This window comes from Lepisosteus oculatus, chromosome 6 (genome assembly GCF_040954835.1).
Source record: "Lepisosteus oculatus isolate fLepOcu1 chromosome 6, fLepOcu1.hap2, whole genome shotgun sequence".
NCBI classification, from domain to species: Eukaryota; Metazoa; Chordata; class Actinopteri; order Semionotiformes; family Lepisosteidae; genus Lepisosteus; species Lepisosteus oculatus.
The window spans coordinates 42,019,986-42,042,295 of NC_090701.1; the positions used below are offsets into that span (position 1 = coordinate 42,019,986).

General features: G+C 51.7%; 1 protein-coding gene across 1 annotated transcript; it reads left to right on the plus strand.

Annotated features, from left to right (window-relative positions):
• The first annotated feature begins 4,119 nt into the window (after nt 1–4,119).
• rnf20 (ring finger protein 20, E3 ubiquitin protein ligase) lies at nt 4,120–22,221 on the plus strand. The gene is made up of 21 exons (XM_069191341.1): nt 4,120–4,225; nt 5,570–5,743; nt 6,580–6,747; nt 7,177–7,327; nt 8,824–9,000; nt 9,880–9,995; nt 11,690–11,836; nt 11,942–12,016; nt 12,864–12,983; nt 13,953–14,132; nt 14,536–14,671; nt 14,809–14,930; nt 15,908–16,064; nt 16,924–17,164; nt 17,462–17,579; nt 17,957–18,106; nt 19,205–19,417; nt 19,876–20,001; nt 20,687–20,827; nt 21,467–21,568; nt 21,820–22,221. The coding sequence occupies exons 2-21, from the start codon at nt 5,582–5,584 to the stop codon at nt 21,994–21,996; spliced, it is 2,979 nt and encodes a 992-aa protein (XP_069047442.1). The 5' UTR covers nt 4,120–4,225; nt 5,570–5,581; the 3' UTR covers nt 21,997–22,221.
• The last annotated feature ends 89 nt before the right edge of the window (nt 22,222–22,310 follow it).

Below are 22,310 nucleotides of genomic sequence, written 5' to 3' on the forward strand. Positions count from 1 at the left end.
CTGTCAGAGTGCAGTGTTCACGCTGGGCTTGGCTGATTTCACTGACTGGGGGAGCAAAGATCAGCACTCTGTGGAACAAACACAGCAGTAAACACACTAGGCTGAATTCAAACCTTGCTATTGTGCTGAATTCCCTCTGTTCTCTCTGTATCTTTCCAGCTCTCTCTATCTCACTATATCTCCAACACATAGTATCTCCTCTCACTCCCTGCCCATCCTGCCCCACAACCCAGACAGAGTACTGCATCATCCTTCCTTACAGCACCATCTCTCAAACTCTCTCTCTCAGTGCAGTGTTAATGTCCTGTAGTGTCCAGTCAGTGTGTCTGGACTGTATTAACCCCTCTCTCTCAGTGCAGTGTTAATGTACTGTAGTGTCCAGTCAGTGTGTCTGGACTGTATTAACCCCTCTCTCTCAGTGCAGTATTAATGTCCTGTAGTGTCCAGTCAGTGTGTCTGGACTGTATTAACCCCTCTCTCTCAGTGCAGTGTTAATGTCCTGTAGTGTCCAGTCAGTGTGTCTGGACTGTATTAACCCCTCTCAGTGCAGTGTTAATGTCCTGTAGTGTCCAGTCAGTGTGTCTGGACTGTATTAACCCCTCTCTCTCAGTGCAGTGTTAATGTCCTGTAGTGTCCAGTCAGTGTGTCTGGACTGTATTAACCCCTCTCAGTGCAGTGTTAATGTCCTGTAGTGTCCAGTCAGTGTGTCTGGACTGTATTAACCCCTCTCTCTCAGTGCAGTGTTAATGTCCTGTAGTGTCCAGTCAGTGTGTCTGGACTGTATTAACCCCTCTCTCTCAGTGCAGTGTTAATGTCCCGTAGTGTCCAGTCAGTGTGTCTGTACTGTATTAACCCCTCTCTCTCAGTGCAGTGTTAATGTCCTGTAGTGTCCAGTCAGTGTGTCTGGACTGTATTAACCCCTCAGTCTCTGTGTGCAGGAAAGGCAGGCAGGCTGTAACAGGGGGTAACAGGTGTAACTGGGAGAAGGAGAGAGATTTGGCCCCAGAAAGATAGATTCCCCTTCACCTGTAAATCCTCTTACGTAAGCCATCCCCACATGGGTAAGGACAGATACTGGGGTGCTCCTAGTGTACCCCAGCTTGGTGGTGCCTGTCCTGTCTCTCAAAGCAGTGTCTGGGCAGACAGCTGGGGTCCCCACGCGCAGGCTCATGTGTGTTGAGTGAAGGGACTGAAACACCGACTGTGCTGTCTGTGTCAGAGCTCATCCCACGTTCCATGGCATCGAGCCCTCAGAGGGCACGTGGTCCCGTCACAGAGCCTTTCCCCAGCAGGGCTGGTCCCCACCTTTCCACTGGGGTACAGCCCCTCCCTCCAGGTACAACTGCAGTGTCCGCAGCAGGAGTTCGAAGCCACAATCCCAGACACCCACCATGCTGCCCTCTGGAACTGGCAAGAGGCAGACAGAATACAGCAGTGCAGTGGAAACAGGAAATACTGGAAACAAGAGGAGCCAAAACAACACGCACATGTCCCAATCAGGCTAGAGCAGCAAGAGGACAACGTTGGTTGTCACTGGTGCCTTTATTGAGGCTGCTCTCTACATGGACGGACAGCACGGGTTTGAAAAGTAAGGCTTTGATTGAATTGTCAGAGCTCCACAAACAAGCACCCAGGACTGAAACTACACTAAATTTCCCTCATGGGGTCAATAAAGTATCTATCATCTATCTAAAGAACACAAGAAGATATATCTTCTTACAGGTGTGAGCAGTGGAGTGTCTCAGGTGACAGGTGTGAGCAGTGGAGTGTCTGATTGGGCAGGTGTGAGCAGTGGAGTGTCTCAGATGTCAGGTGTGAGCAGTGGAGTGTCTCAGGTGACAGGTGTGAGCAGTGGAGTGTTTCATGTGACAGGTGTGAGCAGTAGAGTGTCTGATTGGGCAGGTGTGAGCAGTGGAGTGTCTCAGATGTCAGGTGTGAGCAGTGGAGTGTCTCAGATAACAGGTGTGAGCAGTAGAGTGTCTGATTGGGCAGGTGTGAGCAGTGGAGTGTCTCAGGTGACACGTGTGAGCAGTGGAGTCTCTCAGATGTCAGGTGTGAGCAGTGGAGTGTTTCAGATGTCAGGTGTGAGCAGTGGAGTGTCTCAGATGACAGGTGTGAGCAGTGAAGTGTCTCAGATAACAGGTGTGAGCAGTGCAGTGTCTCAGATAACAGGTGTGAGCAGTAGAGTGTCTGATTGGGCAGGTGTGAGCAGTGGTTGTGAAGATCAGACACACTGCCTGCTATGAATCTGTTCATTTTGACTCAGGGTTCCCAATATTCTGGCCACTGAGTGTACATGTACATGCTGGAAATGTAAATGATATTCCTAGAGTTCTCATTGAGTGATGTTGATAAATGTTGTTTTGTGTCATGTTATTGTACTGTTGTTGCATTGTATTTATGTCGTATATAGTATGTTATATTTTTATGAGCTCTTGATCTGCAAGACAAATTCCCTTAGAGCCAATAAAGATTGATTAACTAAATTATAAATACACAGTTCAGTACAGAAAGAGACAAACATGGCCACATCTCCCTAGACTGAAACACAGACCACAATGAATGTGGTTAAGATTTAACTCCCAGATCTAATCATTCTTACCCAGAAATTGCTCCATGATTCAGTCAGGCAGTGCTATCTTTCCAAGCACTGCAGATAAGAGAAAGTTACACAATGTGAACCCTGACCCACAGCTGAAGTATTAGCTTCCAGAAAGATACCGTGCTGCAGTTTGATGCAGGACTGAATTGATATTAATTTCTCTGTCTATTAAGTAGCTGTCTGGTTATGCAATGAGTTGAAGATTATTATGAGGCGTCAAAGGTATGGTTCTGTATGGAACAGTCCTGGCTTGCCTTTCACTTAGACTCCTCGACAGGGAAGATCAGACCTTCTCTGAGTGTAGCCCAGTGCGCTACAGTGACACACTGAGCACTCCTGTCTGAGTGTAGCCCAGTGCGCTACAGTGACACACTGAGCACTCCTGTCAGAGTGTAGCCCAGTGCGCTACAGTGACACACTGAGCACTCCTGTCAGAGTGTAGCCCAGTGCGCTACAGTGACACACTGAGCACTCCTGTCTGAGTGTAGCCCAGTGCGGTACAGTGACACACTGAGCACTCCTGTCAGAGTGTAGCCCAGTGCGGTACAGTGACACACTGAGCACTCCTGTCAGAGTGTAGCCCAGTGCGCTACAGTGACACACTGAGCACTCCTGTCTGAGTTTAGCCCAGTGCGCTATAGTGACACACTGAGCACTCCTGTCAGAGTGTAGCCCAGTGCGCTATAGTGACACACTGAGCACTCCTGTCAGAGTGTAGCCCAGTGCGCTATAGTGACACACTGAGGATTCACATCAAATAAATATAATTTTCTTCTTGCATCCATTTTCTAAGTACTCCAGTTCAGGGTTGTGGGGGAGTCGGAGTCTATCCCAGTAAGCAGTGGGTGAAAGGCACAGCACACCCTGGATGGGACACCTGTCCATCACAGTGCACACAGAAACACACACACACACCAGGGCCTGTTTTCCCAGAAGCTAATTAACCTGACAGTATGTCTTTGGACTGTGGGAGGAAACCAGCATGAACACAGGGAGAACATATCAACTTCACACAGACAGCACCCCAGGAATTAAATCCATGGTCTTAACAAGGCTAACCGCTTGTGCCACCTGATTTATATCTCCGTTAGTACTACCAATAATAAGAATAATGGAACAAGTCATAGGTTTATTCCAGGCTGAAAAGAGGAGAAAGAAAACACAACGTTTTGGCCGTGGAGCCTTCTTCAGGTGTGAGGGTGTGTGTGTAAGCTCACACCTGAAGAAGCCTCCACGGCCAAAACGTTGGGTTTTCTTTCTCCTCTTTTCAGCATGGATTAAACCTATTACTTGTTCCTTCGCAGCCTAAGCATGCTGACGCAGCTACCCAGCTGAAGTGTAATACTAATAATAATGTCACAGGAGCAGTATTATCAGTTGAGGTGATCCCACAGTAATCGAGGCCCTGCCCAGGCCGATATGACCTCCCACCACCAGGTGGCGCGATACCGTCCCGAGAGCCGCGCACAGCGCCCCGCCAACAAATAAAGCAGGTTGTGGTTTAACTTCCGCTTCCGTAAGCAGGAGACGGGGATAGAGAGGGTGGGAGCTGGAGGTGTACACAAATCTAAAACATGAATCATTGAGACCGGCGTTAAAGGCAAGACTTCGGGAGAACTTTCGGTAAGAAAACGAAGACGCTATGAGTGACTTTAGCGCAGGAGGTGAATGAGAAGATAACGTTAGTGTTGTGTAGTTGCCCTGGTCGTGTAGTGGTGTACGTGTGTGTAAGCTGTGTGTTTGTGTGTTGGGTGTAGCGCTGAGTTTATATCAGCATCTTTCTGTGCTGATATAAAAGATTTTCTGCGTTAGATAGTAAAATTACTAGAGATCACTGCTCTCTCCAGCAGAGAGAAACTACGGGGGCTCATCGGTCTCCCTGTTAGTAAACTTCCCGGGGCTCACCGCTCTCCCTGTTAGTAAAATTACTGGGGCTCCCCGGCTTCTGTCAGAGACAGCGAAATTAATTCTCATCTGTACAAGAGCTTGCAGCAGGTTAACGCTGGAGAGGCGCAGACTGCTGGGCAGTGGGAGTTTGCCTGCCTGTCCTACCTGCAGCCACTTCATGAAATGAGTCTTGAATTGGTTTGCTCAACCAGCTATGCTCAAGACTTTCTTATAATGGAGCATGTCACCAGCTCTGGGGTGTGTAGTCACTCAGGGCGTGTGTGCCCTCCATCAAGAGAGTTTATCTGTCTGAATGTGCAAGGAAGCTGAGTCTCCCTTCATTCGGAGTATTCCTGATCCTGATTCCCAACAGAGACTACTTCAGGCCATCCAGAGGCCAGAAAGCCCTTTTCCAGTCCTGGCTCTGTATCGGCCCTGTCTCTGCGCATCACTCTGATGGTGCTGTGTTCTCTGGCTCTCTGGAGTTTGCAGCTGAGCTTCTTTCACTGGCTCTCCGGGTCTTCACTCGAGCTGAGCTCTCTTGTGCTCTCCGGACACTGGAGCGAGCAGGATGTGGCGTTTGAGCTGCCCTGTGGGGTTTATCGGCTGTTACAGGGACGCAGGTAGATTCTCCAGGAGGCCCCTGGCAGCAGGCAGAGGACTTTAAACAACTTGACACCCCAATGTCTTTAAAACGCCCCACACTAGGGGGCTGATCTGAGACGCCGTCGCAATCAACAGAAACTGAATCGGACGAGTTTCAGAGATTCCCTGAGCTTCTGTGCCGGGAAGAGTGGTTGAGTCCTGAGACTTCAACTCTGCTTTTATTTGTTGCTTCGAGTCTAGGAAGGGGCTTTGCTGGGCCAAGGTGTGGAGAAACCAGGCTTGCCAGGGAGAGCAGTGTGTCTCCTCCTCTGGCTCAGGCGGACAGGCCTGCGGTCGCGTCTGGGCGAGAGGCTGAGAAAGTCTCACGCCTGCAGCACTTCCTGCCCCAGCTGCATCTTGGGAGCGGGCCGGTGCACCGTGGGATACGTGCCGCAGCTTGGCGCCGGCGCCATCTTGACCTGCTCTCTGTCCTAGGCTGGGCCAGCGATGTCGGGGCTGAAGCGCCCTGCTGACCCCCTGACCTCCGGGCCCCCCGAGAAGCGGCGGGAGCGAGAGAGGGAGGGGGAGAGGGAGGCGGAGGACGGGGGAGCTGCGGGCGGCAGCACCGCTGTGGAGACGGTCATCAAGCTGGGGGGAGTGTCCAACACTGTGAGTCCCACCCCCTGTCCAACATCAGGCCATCACCCTGGCTCTGTCAGCTGTCCATACACTGTCTCCTACCAGACTGATATTGTGAAGACGTCTTGTTACACATTTCTCTCAGTGCAGTATTAGTGTCCTGGAGTGTCCAGTCAGTGTGTCTGGACTGTATTAACCTCTCTCTCTCTCAGTGCAGTGTTAATGTACTGGAGTGTCCAGTCAGTGTGTCTGGACTGTATTAACCCCTCTCTCTCAGTGCAGTGTTAATGTCCTGTAGTGTCCAGTCAGTGTGTCTGGACTGTATTAACCCCTCTCTCTCAGTGCAGTGTTAATGTCCTGTAGTGTCCAGTCAGTGTGTTTGGACTGTATTAACCCCTCTCTCTCAGTGCAGTGTTAATGTCCTGTAGTGTCCAGTCAGTGTGTCTGGACTATATTAACCCCTCTCTCTCAGTGCAGTGTTAATGTACTGGAGTGTCCAGTCAGTGTGTCTGGACTGTATTAACCCCTCTCTCTCAGTGCAGTGTTAATGTCCTGTAGTGTCCAGTCAGTGTGTCTGTACTGTATTAACCCCTCTCTCTCAGTGCAGTGTTAATGTACTGGAGTGTCCAGTCAGTGTGTCTGGACTGTATTAACCCCTCTCTCTCTCAGTGCAGTGTTAATGTCCTGTAGTGTCCAGTCAGTGTGTCTGGACTGTATTAACCCCTCTCTCTCAGTGCAGTGTTAATGTCCTGTAGTGTCCAATCAGTGTGTCTGGACTGTATTAACCCCTCTCTCTCAGTGCAGTGTTAATGTCCTGTAGTGTCCAGTCAGTGTGTCTGGACTGTATTAACCCCTCTCTCTCTCAGGAGGAGCAGGATATCCGAGCTCTCCAGGTTAAGAACAGGAAGCTGGGAGAGGCTCTTGACCAGAGGCAGGTGATTGAGGATGAGCTGCGAGATCGAGCTGAGAGGCTGGAGAGACGGCAAGCAACTGATGATGCCAGTCTGCTCATCCTGAACCGCTACTGGAACCAGGTAATGCTCCACGCTGCTCAGGGCGTGCCCTGACGCCGGTCCATCGGCAGGTGCTGCTCACACACCACTGTGGCTATGAGAGGCTCAGTTTCCAGCAGCTGGAAAAGATGCCCGTGATGCTCAGGTGTGGCCATGCTACACTTGGAATGCTGGGGCCTTTTGTGGTTTCTGCTCAATATTTAATAACGATTCTGGACTTTATATCCTGCGTGTGGCTTATGTTTGCATTAATGTTTGCCAATGCAGATGAAGCAGATGGTCTAGACAGTCCTCATGATATGCGCGCTATCCATCTGTGTATCCTTTTGTGTATATCGCGCTGTGTATATCGCGCCCAGCCTCTGGATACGAGTGTGCCTGCGGTTGGACCTGTTGGTACGTTCAGTGCGCCTGTATTGACCTGCCACTCTCCCGCCCCCCCCCCCTCAGTTCGACGAGAACGTGCGCCTGATTGGCCGGCGCTACGACCTGCAGGCGGAGCTCGGGGACCTGCTGCCGCCCTCGGAGGGGCGGAGCCTGAAGCCGGAGACTCCTGAGCCGGATGGGGACAGTAACCAGGAGCGAGGGCGAGACTGCAAGAGTAAGAGAGGGAGACGGAGGGGCAGGGCCAGCAGGGCCGTTGTCCTGTCGCTTTACAGGATGCAAAATGCTCAGTACTTTTTCGGAAATATTGTAAAGCTTATGGCAATTCTTGCACTTATTTACATGATAATACTTATGTGTATCAGGACTCTTGAGTAATGTTGCTGTCGCATGTCATATGCTCGCTCAGATTTTCTTCATTGTAAGAGCTGTAGACCCCCGACCAGCAGCACTGTCACTGCGTCCCTCACCAGGACTTATCAAGCCCTTATCGTTCTTACCTCTCACCCGATCGCTCTGCAGCTGGGCTCTCTCATGCACACAGGGAGCCAGTTTAAATTATTAATTTATCTCACTGACGGCTTTGACATCTGTTTACTGAATTATCACTCCCTCTTCTTTGCACGAGCAAGTATTGCCAACCACTGAGTCCAGTGCCATAGTGGCCAGTAACGTGTACAGGACACATCGGAGGCATGGAGAGGCAGTGTGGGTCCCGTCTCGAGCCAGCACGCATCGCAGCTCACTGATGCTTCGCAAGCTGGCAGATCCCCCACCAACTGGGGGTCTTGCAAGATTAAGTGGTAGAAAATTCTGGGGTGGATCCCAATCAGATCATCAAATCCAAGTTTATGTGTCAAATGCACAACAATACAGCGCGCAGCAGTAGTGTCTGGCAATGAAATGTCTCTTCTACGAGCTCACCGGAGGGGGGAAAAAAATCACCAAATGACATATACAAAATAGTACGTAATAGTGCAATAGAAATGGAATAAAATAAACTCCAACAGAGCTCAATATGAATAGAGCTGCTATCGTTGTATCCTCGAACGCGTGTAAGGAAAATGTTTGCCAGGGGCTTGTTGCAGTGAGGATTCCCCTGGTGTTCTGCCCTGGTACCGTGGGTCTGTTCGAACCCAGCTTCACCGTGTCTGAAGGGGCGTTTGCTCTAGAGGTGCAGCCCTGTGCTCGGAGCTTTTTTTACTGGACGCTGCCTGGCTGACCTAAGGGTTACGTTCCAGAAGCCGGAGTTCCCCACACTAGGAAGCCCCTCTTATACAGCACAGCGGTGGCGCGGAGCAGAGGTCGAACACTGCAGCAGTGGCTCTGGGCTCTAGCGAAGCCACGTCAGGGACCTGCTCTCGGCGCCGCAGTGGCAGGGCGACGCCGCGGACACACAGTGCTTGCATGGGACAAGACGGCGGCCGGGGAGCCCCTGTCCTGCTCTGGTGGGGGTGCTCGAGTGAGGGGATCCGGTGGGGCGGATGGGTCCGGGCATACAGGCCTGCGCAGTGTCCCCCTGAGTGTGTGCCAGAGGGCAGAGGGCAGAGCCCAGCTGCAGTCGGCCCGGAAAACACTCCAGCGTGAAGGGAGGCTCCGCCGGCAGGGCGTTGTGTTGTGACCTAAGGCTCCGAGCTCTGAGCCCCCGGCTTGTTGTCCTGGGGGCTGGGTGCCGGAGGCTGAGCGCGGCGCTGTGTCCCCGGTGTCCTGCAGGCCAGGGGGAGGCGGCGCTCTCGTTCCTGGCCACGCTGGCCAGCAGCAGCAGCGAGGAGATGGAGGCGGAGCTGCAGGAGCGCGTGGAGTCCAGCCGGGGGCTGACCAGCCGCCTGGTGGAGGCGTACGACGCGCTGTGGGCCACCGTGCGCCAGCTGGAGAGAGAGCTCAGCCAAGGTGGGTTGGCCGTCCGCTGCGGGGTCCTGTCAAAGTCTGCTGGGCTGCGTAGCCCCGGGGATCCAGGAAAGCTCGGGTTCCGGAGGAAACTCACTCCAGACTGAAAGGGGTAGGAAAGGGCAGAAGATAAAGTAGTTTTTCTCACTTCTATGACTGCTTGTACGTGTGGTGTTGTCAGAAAGCATGACGCACACGTGTGTGTTTCCACAGAGAGTACTGGAGGACACGCAGGCTCTGTCACAGTGTGTGTGTGTGTTTCCACAGAGAGTACTGGAGGACACACAGGCGTTGTCACAGTGTTTCCCCACAGGGAGTACTGTAGGACACGCAGGGTGTGTGTGTGTGTGTGTGTGTGTGTGTGTGTGTGTGTTTCCACAGAGAGTACTGGAGGACACGCAGGCTCTGTCACAGTGTGTGTGTGTGTTCCCACAGAGAGTACTGGAGGACACGCAGGCTCTGTCACAGTGTGTGTTCATAGGGAGTACTGTTGGACACGCAGGCTCTGTCACAGTGTGTGTGTGTTTCCACAGAGAGTACTGGAGGACACACAGGCGTTGTCACAGTGTTTCCCCACAGGGAGTACTGTAGGACACGCAGGTGTGTGTGTGTGTGTGTGTGTGTGTGTGTGTGTGTGTTTCCACAGAGAGTACTGGAGGACACGCAGGCGCTGTCACAGTGTTTCCCCACAGGGAGTACTGTAGGACACGCAGGGTGTGTGTGTGTGTTTCTCCACAGAGAGTACTGAAGGACACGCAGGCGCTGTCACAGTGTGTGTTTCCCCACAGGGAGTACTGTAGGACATGCAGGGTGTGTGTGTGTTTTTCTACAGAGAGTACTGTAGGACACGCAGGCGCTGTCACAGTGTGTGTTTCTCCACAGACAGTGCCGTGTGGCAGGTGGTGTCTCAGCTGAACTCCATCCTGTCCAAGGAGAATGAGAGGTTGCAGCAGCTGACTGACCAGCTGCAACAGAAACATGCTCATATGACCACAGAGGTACCTGCACTTCAGTATTGATTGGTGTTACTACTGTAGCTGCAGTTGGCGTACACTATTAACTCTCCCTCAGTGCAAGAGAGTACTGTACTGCAATAGTTAATTTACCGTATTAACTCCTCTCTCTCAGTGCAGTGTTAATGTCCTGTAGTGTCCAGTCAGGGTGTCTGGACTGTATTAACCCCTCTCTCTCAGTGCAGTGTTAATGTCCTGTAGTGTCCAGTCAGTGTGTCTGGACTGTATTAACCCCTCTCTCTCAGTGCAGTGTTAATGTCCTGTAGTGTCCAGTCAGGGTGTCTGGACTGTATTAACCCCTCTCTCTGAGTGCCGTGTTAATGTCCTGTAGTGTCCAGTCAGTGTGTCTGGACTGTATTACCCCCCCTCTCTCAGTGCCGTGTTAATGTCCTGTAGTGTTCAGTCAGTGTGTCTGGACTGTATTAACCCCTCTCTCTCAGTGCAGTGTTAATGTTCTGTAGTGTCCAGTCAGTGTGTCTGGACTGTATTAACCCCTCTCTCTCAGTGCAGTGTTAATGTCCTGGAGTGTCCAGTCAGTGTGTCTGGACTGTATTAACCCCTCTCTCTCAGTGCAGTGTTAATGTCCTGGAGTGTCCAGTCAGTGTGTCTGGACTGTATTAACCCCTCTCTCTCAGTGCAGTGTTAATGTCCTGGAGTGTCCAGTCAGTGTGTCTGGACTGTATTAACCCCTCTCTCTCAGTGCAGTGTTAATGTCCTGGAGTGTCCAGTCAGTGTGTCTGGACTGTATTAACCCCTCTCTCTCAGTGCAGTGTTAATGTCCTGGAGTGTCCAGTCAGTGTGTCTGGACTGTATTAACCCCTCTCTCTCAGTGCAGTGTTAATGTCCTGGAGTGTCCAGTCAGTGTGTCTGGACTGTATTAACCCCTCTCTCTGAGTGCAGTGTTAATGTCCTGTAGTGTCCAGTCAGTGTGTCTGGACTGTATTACCCCCTCTCTCTCAGTGCCGTGTTAATGTCCTGTAGTGTTCAGTCAGTGTGTCTGGACTGTATTAACCCCTCTCTCTCAGTGCAGTGTTAATGTCCTGGAGTGTCCAGTCAGTGTGTCTGGACTGTATTAACCCCTCTCTCTCAGTGCAGTGTTAATGTCCTGGAGTGTCCAGTCAGTGTGTCTGGACTGTATTAACCCCTCTCTCTCAGTGCAGTGTTAATGTCCTGGAGTGTCCAGTCAGTGTGTCTGGACTGTATTAACCCCTCTCTCTCAGTGCAGTGTTAATGTTCTGTAGTGTCCAGTCAGTGTGTCTGGACTGTATTAACCCCTCTCTCTCAGTGCAGTGTTAATGTCCTGGAGTGTCCAGTCAGTGTGTCTGGACTGTATTAACCCCTCTCTCTCAGTGCAGTGTTAATGTCCTGGAGTGTCCAGTCAGTGTGTCTGGACTGTATTAACCCCTCTCTCTCAGTGCAGTGTTAATGTCCTGGAGTGTCCAGTCAGTGTGTCTGGACTGTATTAACCCCTCTCTCTCAGTGCAGTGTTAATGTCCTGGAGTGTCCAGTCAGTGTGTCTGGACTGTATTAACCCCTCTCTCTCAGTGCAGTGTTAATGTCCTGTAGTGTCCAGTCAGTGTGTCTGGACTGTATTAACCCCTCTCTCTCAGTGCAGTGTTAATGTCCTGTAGTGTCCAGTCAGTGTGTCTGGACTGTATTAACCCCTCTCTCTCTCTCAGTCCCAGAGTCTGAGCAGTGCAGTTCAGTGTGCGGAGAGCCGGGTCAGTGAGCTCCAGGTCCGGATTGAGGAGCTGCAGTGGGACATGGAGAAGATCCGCCGGCGGGAGAACAGGCTGAACGCTCACCTGGGGGAGGTGCTGGAGAGGGTGAGCAGGGGTCAGAGGAGGGGAGAGTCAGTTCCCGAACGGTGCTGTGTTCAGATCCCTCTGTGCGCCTGTCTGCCGGTGTGACCTGGCTCTCTCTCTGCGCAGGTGAACAGTAAGGGCTATAAGGTGTGTGGAGAGGCCAGCAGTGTGTGTGGGACCATCACCATCAACAAAAGGAAGGTGAGTGAAGGCAGCGCCTGCGGAGTCTCGCAGAGCCATGAGCGTTTCACGAGCCCAGACAAGGGAGCGTAAGAAACGTCAATGGCAGCCTGCTCCTTCATTGCTTTTTAACGAAAACTGTTTCTCGTGGCTCGTGCAGCTCCAGACTTCTGTCTGCCGTTCAACTCCTGGCTGTTGGTGGTTCGACCTTCACACGCCCACCAGAAAGAGCACCGGTTTATACAGAGAGGATCTGTTCAGACAGCAGGGTCATAGCCGTCCTTTCAGATGAGAGTTAGACGTCACGGTTCCGAATGAAAGGAGGTTGTCAAGCCCTTCCTGCCTGCTTGGCGGTTAGCTGGATGACAACCCCGGATCGGGCATCTAGTGTTTCTTGAGAGAAGTAATAATAATAATATCATCACTTTATTAACCCTTTACAAATTCTTGCATTAGGAAATTTATTTTCCCATACCCCAGCTTGCTCTCCATGAGACACACATACAGGGAGAGAGAAGCTTGGGGTCAGAGCGCAGGGTCAGCCATTTATACAGCCCCCTGCAGCAACTGGGATTAAGGGCCTTGCTCAGGGGCCCAACAGAGTAGGATTCCTCTGCCGGCTGCGGGATTTGAACCGGCAACTTTCCAGCCACAAGCGCAGATCCTGAGCCACAGAGCCACCGCTCCGCCCCTAAGCGAGGGTGTCGGCTTCATCAGCATGGCTGGGTGAAGGAGCCGCGAGGACGGGGTCATGGTCGTCGTGAGAGGAGACGGGCAGACCCGTCGGTCACTCCCGTGGGCTGGCCCGACCGGGAATAACCTGCTCCGTGTTCTGTTTCCTGGTGTCCCGCCCTCCCTCTGCGCCCAGTTCGAGGAGATGAACAGTGAGCTGGAGGAGAACCGAGAGCTGGCGGAGAATCGTCTCAGCGAGCTGCAGAGGCTGACTCAGGACCTGCAGCAGATCAGCCAGGAGAACAACAGCATGAGGGTGAGGCTCTGCAGGGCGGCGAGGTCATACTCGCAGCCATATCACCCTGCAACTCACAACTGGCAACCCACTGAAGCTAAGCAGGTGTGAGCCTGGTCAGTACCTGGATGGGAGACCTCCTGGGAAAAACTAAGGTTACACCTGGAAGAGGTGTTAGTGGGGCCAGCAGGGGGCGCTCACCCTGTGATCCATGTGGGCCCTAATGCCCCAGTATAGTGACGGGGACACTATACTGTAAACAGGCGCTGTCCTTCGGATGAGACGTAAAACCGAGGTCCTGACTCTGTGGTCATTAAAAATCCCAGGGCGCTTCTCGAAAAGAGTAGGGGTGTAACCCCGGTGTCCTGGCCAAAATTTCCAATTGGCCCTTACCAATCATGGCCTCCTAATAATCCCCCTCTATGAATTGGCTACATTACTCTGCTCTCCTCCCCACTGATAGCTGGTGTGTGGTGAACGTTCTGGCGCACTATGGCTGCCGTCGCATCATCCAGGTGGATGCTGCACATTGGTGGTGGTGGAGGGGAGTCCCCATTACCTGTAAAGCGCTTTGAGTGGAGTGTCCAGAAAAGCGCTATATAAGTGTAAGCAATTATTATTATTATTATTATTATTATTATTATTATTATTATTATTATACTGTGCTGGACAGTGTTCATCTGCACTACACTGTCGACATGTACTGGGCGGTCTCCTCGTACCACAGTCACTTCGAGAATCAGTCACCGTGCAAACAACATTTCAGTGCTGTTTCTTGACCGGAAATTGTATATGTGGCAAGGTACAAAATTGGCAGAAGACCTGTAGGAAAGCTTATAAGATGGTATGCATTGATATCCAAGACTTGTGCTTAAGCTGTTATGCACTGCATTATTCTGATTATGGTGTGTTGTTGTGTGCTACACTGTGGACTGCAGGCTACTGACCGCAGTGTGCTGTAGTCATACCTGTGCCGTCCTCCTCTCTCAGGTGGAGCTGTGCTCTCGTGCGGAGAGCGCTGTGAAGGAGTCCTCGGAGTACCGCTGTCTGCAGTCCCAGTTCTCTGTGCTTTACAACGAATCGCTGCAGCTCAAGGCTCAGTTGGATGAAACACGAGCACGACTCAACACCACCAGGGGAGCCAGATTAAGGCAGCTGGACCACATGGAGGTAATGCTGCTCTGCACCAGTTACTGCAACTGCTCTCACTCAGTGTGTCTGTACTGTTAACCCCTCTCTCTCAGTGCAGTGTTAATGTCCTGTAGTGTCCAGTCAGTGTGTCTGGACTGTATTAACCCCTCTCTCTCAGTGCAGTGTTAATGTCCTGGAGTGTCCAGTCAGTGTGTCTGGACTGTATTAACCCCTCTTTCTCAGTGCAGTGTTAATGTCCTGTAGTGTCCAGTCAGTGTGTCTGGACTGTATTTACCCCTCTCTCTCAGTGCAGTGTTAATGTACTGGAGTGTCCAGTCAGTGTGTCTGGACTGTATTAACCCCTCTCTCTCAGTGCAGTGTTAATGTCCTGTAGTGTCCAGTCAGTGTGTCTGGACTGTATTAACCCCTCTCTCTCCCTCAGAATGATGAGGTCAGTCTGCAAAGGAAGGTGCGGACAGAGGTGATCCAGTTAGAGGACACTCTGGCTCAGGTCAGGAAGGAGTACGAGATGCTGAGGATCGAATTTGAACAGACGCTCGCAGCCAATGAGCAAGCAGGTTGGTCTGCTTTCTTTTAATTGGGTGGTCAAGGCTTTAATGACGTGAGGTGTGTGCTAGTTATTTTCATTGTGAGGGCCGCTGTTTGTTAGTGCACTAGTTTGTCAGCTGACTGCACCCAATCGTGTTCGTCGCAGGTCCCATCAACCGAGAGATGCGTCACCTGATCAGCACGCTGCAGAACCACAACCAGCAGATGAAGGGGGAGGTGCAGAAGTACAAGCAGAGACTGAGGGAGGCCCAGGCCGAGCTGAGCAAGGTGAGGGGCCCTGTACGAGGAGGGACTGTTTAAAGTTGGCCATGGCGACACAAGCAGCTGATAATAATAATAATAATAATAATAATTGCTTACACTTATATAGCGCTTTTCTGGACACTCCACTTAAAGCACTTTACAGGTAATGGGGACTCCCTTCCACCACCACCAATGTGCAGCATCCACCTGGATGATGCGACGGCAGCCATAGTGCGCCAGAACGCTCACCACACACCAGCTATCAGTGGGGAGGAGAGCAGAGTAATGTAGCCAATTCATAGAGGGGGATTATTAGGAGGCCATGATTGATAAGGGCCAATTGGAAATTTGGCCAGGACACCGGGGTTACACCCCTACTCTTTTCGAGAAACGCCCTGGGATTTTTAATGACCACAGAGAGTCAGGACCTTGGTTTTACGTCTCATCCGAAGGACGGCGCCTGTTTACAGTATAGTGTCCACGTCACTATACTGGGGCATTAGGACCCACATGGACCACAGGGTGAGCGCCCCCTGCTGGCCCCACTAACACCTCTTCCAGCAGCAACCTTAGTTTTTCCCAGGAGGTCTCCCATCCAGGTACTGACCAGGCTCACACCTGCTTAGCTTCAGTGGGTTGCCAGTTGTGAGTTGCAGGGTGATATGGCTGCTGATCATGGGACACACTGAGAAGTACAGAATGAGAGAAGCCTCGCACAACTGAGGGAGGTGACAGAGAAACACTGAGAAAAGATAAATATGAATTGAAGATGGAAGTTAAAGGAGTTAATACAACAAAAACGGTATTCTGTTCCTATTTTTGATTAATCTTAGGGGAAAAATTAATACTTTTAATACATGTCACATTTTATTTGATTCCATTTCAGATTTGAGTGTGGTTGTGTGAGTGAATTAGAGAGAGAGAAAGGGATGTAGTGGAGAGTTTCATACAGGGTTCATAGTATTGTCTGCACTTTGACTCCACTGCTTTGTCTGCGATAGGCCCGTGCTGTGAAGGGCAGCTCCCTCCTCCAATCACAGTCCAGCACGGAGTTAGATGTGAAGGAAGAGACCGCCTCCCCCCTCACGCCCTCTACCTCTAGTGACATCACGGTGAAGGCGGAGCCAGAGCCCAGCCCGGCCACGCCCACATCCACAGGTAGAAGCAATTCGTGATTTGGTGTCTTGTAACCTAACCGTTTTTTACTGTTCAGGACCCAGATTATTAATTTAATAATATAGTAACAAACTAACAGAGTTGAACAAGAGTTGCATAACAGAGATTCACTACAAAGGGTTTGTGGCCACGGCACAGAGGGTTATAGGACGTGATTTACCATCAATCGGCGAGATTCACACCCTCTGCTGTCCCAATAAAGCCCAGTCCATCATTCAGGATCCCAACCATCCCAGACACAAACTGTTCTCCCCCCTGCACTCTGGCAAGCGGTACCACATTATTAAAGCTCTGTCCACTAGACTGAAGAACAGCTCCTACCCTACTGCAGTGCACATCCTCAGCAGCTGACTGTGCAGTGCCTCAGACTCAACACACATCTGCACAGTGCACTTTTTACATGATCTCCCATGTTTTTTTCTACCACGTATGTATCGTTCCTGTTATTATTCATGTTTGTAATGTACCGTCTACTTTGTGTGGTTCTGTCTGTTGTACTGTGTTTGCCCCGCGAGATCAGCGCGATTAAGAATCCCAGTGTACGTGTACATGTGGCAATAAACGACTCTACTCTTGGAGCCTTTAGGAGCGATGTCAGAAACTCCAAATATAGAAATTGAAGGCTTTTTGAACAGACGTTTACTTGAAATCCTTCCTGAAGCGATGAAGGTGCACGTGCAGTACACGGGTGCAATCTCTGGCGTTTTGCACTGGGAAGACATTGTGACCCGCCAGCTCTGTACTGTCTCTCATATCCGGGTCAGCGCCAGGTGGCCTGTGGAGTCCCCAGGTCTGTCCTGCGTTAACCCATAACCCCTCCTGTCTGTCTCCCTGGTTCCAGGTCCTGTGATGAAGGCCGAGCCGGGGGCGGACAGTGAGGGAGGCTCCAGGGAGGAGGAGAAGGACAGGGACAGGGAGAAGGCGGCGATGTCCCGGGCAGGGGGCGGGGCTGTGAAGGAGGAGCGCGAGAGGGCAGGCTCCAGCAGCCAATCGGAGGACACGGGGCCTGAGCGCTGCGCCGTGATTGGAGGAGTCAAGAGGAAGGAGGTGGAGCAGCTGAAGATCGTGAGGGCGGAGCTGAAGTGAGTGTTATCAGCGTATGAGAGGAGTCCATCGAGATCAACTGCGTGTGTGAATGCTGTACTCTTCCTCTGTTTGTGTGTCGGAGAGAAAGTAGCTGACCTGTTGCTCTTCTCTCAGGGGGAGAGAGAATGCGAGTGTGTCACTGCGTTATCTTGGGAGAGCCCATGTGCTCCTGTGCTACAGTGCAGGCAGGACAGATACACCGGAGACGTGACGCATGGAGACAGACCCACACAGCGAGGGGAACTGTGCGTGTGCGTGCCTGTGTGCGCTCAGCTCTGTGTGCGTTTTTCCAGGAAGGCGCAGGAATCCCAAAGGGAGATGAAGCTGCTGCTGGACATGTACCGCTCTGCCCCCAAAGAGCAGAGAGATAAGGTGCAGCTCATGGCTGCAGAGCGCAAGGCCAAGTCAGAGGTCAGTACATTTACACTGTCTAGACACTACAGTACTGAGACAGAGGGGTTAATACAGCACAGACACACTGACTGGACACTACAGTACATTAACACTGCACTGAGAGAGAGGGGTTAATACAGTACAGACACACTGACTGGACACTACAGGACATTAACACTGCACTGAGAGAGAGGGGTTAATACAGTCCAGAAACACTGACTGGACACTACAGGACATTACCACTGCACTGAGAGAGAGGGGTTAATACAGTCCAGACACACTGACTGGACACTACAGCACATTAACACTGCACTGAGAGAGAGGGGTTAATACAGTCCAGACACACTGACTGGACACTACAGGACATTAACACTGCACTGTTTTCTGTTTCCTAGGCGGAGGAGCTGCGTCAGCGCCTGCGGGAGCTGGAGGAGAGGGAGAGGAGGGAGGGGAAGAAGATGGCGGATGAGGAGGCCCTGAGGAAGATCCGATCTGTGGAGGAGCAGATTGATACCTTGAACAAGAAACTCTCCCTGGCGAAGCAGGTACTTCTCCAGTCCTGCACGGTTTGTACTGTCACATTCAAAGTGACTTATCGCTTCACTGAAGACTTTTGCCAAAATAGATATAATGAACACAGCATTAACAGGACAGACATTGGACAGTCATGTACGTAACAAACCATTGAGAGAGAGGCTCACTGTTCCTCAGGCTCTGATTGGTGATCACATACTGGGCATCCTGCTCAATTGAGTTCCCTCCCCCCTCTCCCAGTAAGATTGGGAACTGTTCTAATTCTGGCAGGTGTGGGAATTCTGGGATTAGAAAAGTATGTCTACTCCCTGAGTTTCTCTCGGCGTATAAGAAAGTGCATCTCTGTCCCTGCTTTCCATTGCTGGCAATGGGAGAATAGCATGTTATCTCTGGACAGTCAGGTCTGTCTGTATCCAGTTTTATGTGGCCAGACTGGTCACTGAGCCTGTACTTCACCAGTTTCTGTTTCTCTTTGCTGTATTTTACCTTCAGATACTTGGTGTGTATTGTCTCTTTAGGGTCCTGTAGATTTCCTTTGTGATGGTGTTTAGTGAAATCTAGCTTTCTTCTTAACTGTGGTCTTGTCCAGATGGTCTGACAGTTCTGGTCCAGCAGTGCCAGGCTCTGCTGCAGCCCCCACTCTGGGTCCAGATGGGCTGGCAGTGCCCAGGACTGACATTACTGCTCCAGCAGTGCCAGGCTCTGCTGCAGCTCTGGTTCTGGGTCCAGATGGGCTGGCAGTGCCCAGTTGTGACAGTACTGCTCCAGCAGTGCCAGGCTCTACTGAAGCCCCTGCTCTGGGTCCAGATGGGCTTTCAGTGCCTGGGTCTGACAGTACTGCTCCAGCAGTGCCAGGCTCTACTGAAGCTCCTGTTCTGGGTCCAGATGGGCTGGCAGTGCCCAGGTCTGACAGTACTGCTCCAGCAGTGCCAACCTCTGCTGCAGCCCCTGAAGTTCTGAGAGTAGAGCTGAAACTTGATCTCTGTGAGAGACCAGGAGCAGCAAACACTACGCTAACCTCTCTGTGTCAGTACAGCAGTAATAGTGTGTTGAGGAGAACACTCCTGCTCTTATGAACAGTGTATTGAGTACTGACCTCCCTCTCCCAGGAGGAGGAGGCTCTCCTCAGTGAGATGGATGTGACAGGCCAGGCCTTCGAAGACATGCAGGAGCAGAACATCAGGCTGATGCAGCAGCTGAGGGAGAAGGACGATGCCAACTTCAAGCTGATGAGCGAGAGGATCAAGTCCAACCAGATCCACAAGCTGCTGAAGGAGGAGAAGGAGGAGCTGGCAGACCAGTTACTGACCCTCAAGACTCAGGTACAGAGAGTGATATCACTGCCACTGCACTGGCGTCTATAACGATCCAGGCACTTATGACCTCAGTTTAGTTTTTCATCCCAAGGACAGCATGTCCTCCAGTAGTATTCACCTGCAGGGGTGGCCTCTGTCGTCACCATATTGGCAAACTGGTTTGGAAGTTCTGGTCCAGCTGCAAAGGCGCCCCCTACTGGTCCAGCAGCGCCACATATAGCAGCAACCTGTTGTTTCCCCAGGGGTCTCCTCCCCAGTGCTGTCCAAGTCCAGCCCTGCCTGGCCTCTGACGCCAGGCCTGATGAGGGCAGTAGTTAATGAGTAAAAGGTTTATCCCATGATGAAAAGAGAAGAAAGAAAACGCAACGTTTCGGCTGTGGAGCCTTCTCCGGGTGTCGCGGCGGAGTGACCTGTGCTTGTGTGTCGTTGTGGCTGTGACCCTCCAGCTCTCCCCTCTCGGTCAGGTGGACGCCCAGCTGCAGGTGGTGAGGAAGCTGGAGGAGAAGGAGCGCCTCCTGCAGGGCACCATCAGCACGGCGGAGAGGGAGCTGGCGCTCAGGACGCAGGCGCTGGAGATGAACAAGCGCAAGGTCTGTACTGCCTGTTCTCCTGACTGCCCCGCGCTCTCCTGTGGTGACTGTCCTCTGTGCTCTACTGCAGTACTGTTTGTGTGCATTCCACTGTATAGCTTATAGTGCTTTTACTACTCTACTGCCCATCTGTGTGCACTGCACAGCTTACACTGCAGCTCCTGCTCTCTACGGCCTGTCTGTGTGCACTGCACAGCTTACACTGCAGCTCCTGCTCTCTACGGCCTGTCTGTGTGCCCTGCACAGCTTACACTGCAGCTCCTGCTCTCTACGGCCTGTCTGTGTGCCCTGCACAGCTTACACTGCAGCTCCTGCTCTCTACTGCCCGTCTGTGTGCACTGCACAGCTTACACTGCAGCTCCTGCTCTCTACGGCCTGTCTGTGTGCACTGCACTGCTTACACTGCAGCTCCTGCTCTCTACGGCCTGTCTGTGTGCACTGCACAGCTTACACTGCAGCTCCTGCTCTCTACGGCCTGTCTGTGTGCACTGTACTGCTTACACTGCAGCTCCTGCTCTCTACTGCCTGTCTGTGTGCCCTGCACAGCTTACACTGCAGCTCCTGCTCTCTATGGCCTGTCTGTGTGCACTGCACTGCTTACACTGCAGCTCCTGCTCTCTATGGCCTGTCTGTGTGCACTGCACTGCTTACACTGCAGCTCCTGCTCTGTGGCTTTCACCCGCAGGCGGTGGAGTCCGTGCAGCTGTCCGAGGAGCTCAGGTCTCAAATGGAGAGCGTCCAGTCCAGACTCAGTGCCGTGAGGGAGGAGGTCATCGAGAACAGCATCTCCCGGGAGAAGGAGTCCTTCAACGCCAGGAGAGCCCAGGTGCCGATGGGGCGTCACCCGCTGACCCAGTGACTCATGGGATGCTGATGTTGCAGCCGAGAGCGAAAGAGCATGGCTGTGTGGGGACTGTGGGTTAATGAGGGGGTTGGTTTGGAGGTGAAGCTGCCCCTATAAAGAACAGATACTGTGTGACTCGTGGCTTGCTCCCATGGTATCTCATGATATCACAGACTGGTAGAGCCCTCATCCTCAGTGAGCATTGTCTTGACTAGTACGGCACTGCATTAATACTCCTGCAGGTTTCAGGTGACAAGCACTGTTAATATCCAGATATCTTTTCGTAGAGAGCTGCCTCCTGTAATTTGAGAGCAATAATCTGGTTTAAATTAATAGATTACATTTATAGCTCCTTAAATCAAGTCAGTTTTAAAAAAAATAATATAAATTGATAATAAAACTGGATTCAACTGTTCTTCCCTCACACAAACGTTCCTTGTGTACACATTTTACCACTCTGTGTTGTGGTAACAGAGGCAGATTTTAAAAGGAGCGCGTTAAACTCATGACAGTAAAGATCTATCTGGCCATTAACACCTGTGAGGATCAGGGACACTAGCTGATCACAGTGATTGGTTCTGTTTTATGGCTGTTAACGACCCTGATGACCTCTTCCTCCAGGAGGACATTTCCAAGCTGAGGCGGAAGCTGGAGAAAGCCAAGAAGCCCGAGAACATTCCAAACTGTGACGAGATCCTTAACGAGGAAATTAACGATTACAAGGTCTGACCTGTCTACCTCTCTTCCTTCTTTCTTCTTGCTCTGTCAAACTCATTTTAATGTCCTGTAGTGTCCAGTCAGTGTGTCTGGACTGTATTAACCCCTCTCTCTCAGTGCAGTGTTAATGTCCTGGAGTGTCCAGTCAGTGTGTCTGGACTGTATTAACCCCTCTCTCTCAGTGCAGTGTTAATGTCCTGGAGTGTCCAGTCAGTGTGTCTGGACTGTATTAACCCCTCTCTCTCCTGCTCTTTCAGGCTCGTCTGACCTGTCCGTGCTGTAACTCCCGGGTGAAGGACGCTGTGCTGACCAAGTGTTTCCACGTGTTCTGTTTCGAGTGTGTGAAGACGCGCTACGACACGCGTCAGAGGAAGTGCCCCAAGTGCAACGCTGCCTTCGGTGCCAACGACTTCCACCGCATCTACATCGGATAGCGAGGGGGCAGCGTGGGGAGCCGCAGCCGGCCGAGAGACGCCGCCGCGCTGTCCGCCTCTCCTCCGGCTGCGCTCTCTCGTCTGGCGGGTGTAGGCGTTAAACCGCTGAGTAGAGCTTGCTTTTGAGGGTCGGAGTGTGATGTTCATTTTTTGTTTGGACTCTGTGTGGACTTTGTGTTACGTGTTTCTTAGGAAATTAAAAACTGTCCCGGACAGAGCGCTGTATTTTCAAAATTATTTTGTCTTTATTCAGATTCATAATTTCAATCTTGTTCTCAATATTGTGCACAATGTCTCTGAAATCGCATGGTGTC

Excerpts from the sequence above, each read along its gene's own strand:
- rnf20 (XM_069191341.1), top strand. The coding sequence starts at position 5,582 with ATGTCGGGGCTGAAGCGCCCTGCTGACCCCCTGACCTCCGGGCCCCCC. Across the intron at positions 12,017-12,863 it reads TCACCATCAACAAAAGGAAG|TTCGAGGAGATGAACAGTGA; the intron begins GTGAGTGAAGGC and ends CTCTGCGCCCAG. Across the intron at positions 21,569-21,819 it reads AGGAAATTAACGATTACAAG|GCTCGTCTGACCTGTCCGTG; the intron begins GTCTGACCTGTC and ends CTGCTCTTTCAG.